At 57.9% G+C, this 1621-nt stretch overlaps 1 protein-coding gene across 1 annotated transcript in view; it reads left to right on the plus strand.

Moving 5' to 3' along the window:
* Nucleotides 1-1621, plus strand: part of MYBPC2 (myosin binding protein C, fast type) — a 26713-nt gene that overhangs the window by 23093 nt on the left and 1999 nt on the right. The window contains exons 22-23 of the mRNA XM_005879630.2: nucleotides 5-248; nucleotides 1433-1592. Coding sequence (XP_005879692.1) covers nucleotides 5-248; nucleotides 1433-1592 — 404 coding nt within the window. The remainder of the gene's footprint in view (nucleotides 1-4; nucleotides 249-1432; nucleotides 1593-1621) is intronic.

A 1621-nucleotide genomic window follows, 5' to 3' on the forward strand; every position in this document is an offset into this window, starting at 1 on the left:
CGAGGACATGGGAGTGGGGGGCAGGCCTGAGAGGTCAGGACAGGACAGGAGGCGAGGGTGGACACTTAGGGGCCCTTGGGCTGGCCGGTAGCAACCACCTCCTTCCAGAGAAGGCAGGGCCCCCCGTGAACGTGACGGTGAAGGAGGTGTGGGGCACCAACGCGCTGGTGGAGTGGCAGCCCCCCAAAGACGATGGCAACAGTGAGGTCACCGGGTACTTCATCCAGAAAGCCGACAAGAAGACCATGGTGAGAGGCGGAGCCGCCCCCCGTTTCCAGCTGGGGAAACCGAGGTCCCGAGAGGTTGGGAGAACGGGCTGGGGCTGAGGTTTGGTGCTTGATGGGTTTTCTTTCTTTTTCATTGTTTTTTTGTTAACCCTCACCTGAGGGTATTTTTCCCCATTGAGTTTTAGAGAGAGTGATAGGGAGGGAGAGAGGGTAGGAGAGAGGATGGGGGCGGGGAGAGAGAGAAAGAGAGAGAGAGAAACATCCATGTGAGAGACACATCAATCTGTTGCCTCCCACACGCACCCCGACCAGGGCCGGGGATTAAACCTACAATCCAGGTTACGTGCCCTTGACTGGGAATCAAACCCACGACCCTTTGCTGGGAGGGCCGGTCCCTGACCACTGAGCAACACCAGCCAGGGCATCTTTCTTTAAATGGAGGTAAAATTCGCAGAACAACATTAAGCATTGATTTCGAAGTGGCTTTTAGCACATTCCCAGTGGTGTGCAACCGCCACCTCTATCTAGTCCCGGGACATGTTTTTAAAAAAAAATTATTTTTATTGATTTCAGAGAGGAAGGGAGAGAGAGAGAAAGAGAGAGAGGGAGAGAGAGAGAGAAACATCCATGATGAGAGAGAATCCTTGATCAGCTGCCTCCTGCACGCCCCACCCTGGGGATGGAGCCTGCCACCCGGGCCTGTGCCCTGAGCAGGAATCGAACTGTGACCTCCTGGTTCATGGGTCGATGCCCAGCCACGGAGCCACACCGGCCGGGCTAGTCCCGAGAGATTTCGCACCTGAAAGGAAACCCCGTATCCACTAAGCAGCCACCCCCTCCCCGCCCCAACCCCCTGGCGACCCCCACTCCGCTCCCTGTGTCTCTGGATTTGCCTCTGGGTTGCCTGGGAACAGGATCGCACAATATGTGGCCGTTGGTGCCTGGCGGCTCTCACTCAGCCTCGTGTTCTCCAGGTTTCATTGTTTCGTCCCTTTTCCTGGCCGAGTGATAGTCCCCGGCTTGGCGGCTGCCAGGTTGTGCTTCTCCATTCCGGATGGACGTTTGGGTTGTTCTATCTGCCGCCCGCTACGAAGGGCAGGCTTGCTGGCTTCGTCCACATGTGGGGGTGCCTTCCTCACTCCCCACCCCGGCCCTTCCCCGGTCTGTGTCCCTGACTTTTCTGCCCCTCCCTGTCCCCCCACCAGGAGTGGTTCAACGTCTTTGAACACAACCGCCAAACCCACTGTACCGTGTCCGACCTCATCGTGGGCAACGAATACTTTTTCCGGGTTTTCAGTGAGAACATCTGTGGGCTCAGCGAGTCCCCCGGCGTCACCAAGGACCCGGCCCGGATCCTCAAGACGGGTAAGGCCCTCCCCTCGCAGGGCCCAGTC

Source organism: Myotis brandtii, unplaced genomic scaffold, assembly GCF_000412655.1.
Source record: "Myotis brandtii unplaced genomic scaffold, ASM41265v1 scaffold601, whole genome shotgun sequence".
In the NCBI taxonomy this organism is placed as follows: domain Eukaryota; kingdom Metazoa; phylum Chordata; class Mammalia; order Chiroptera; family Vespertilionidae; genus Myotis; species Myotis brandtii.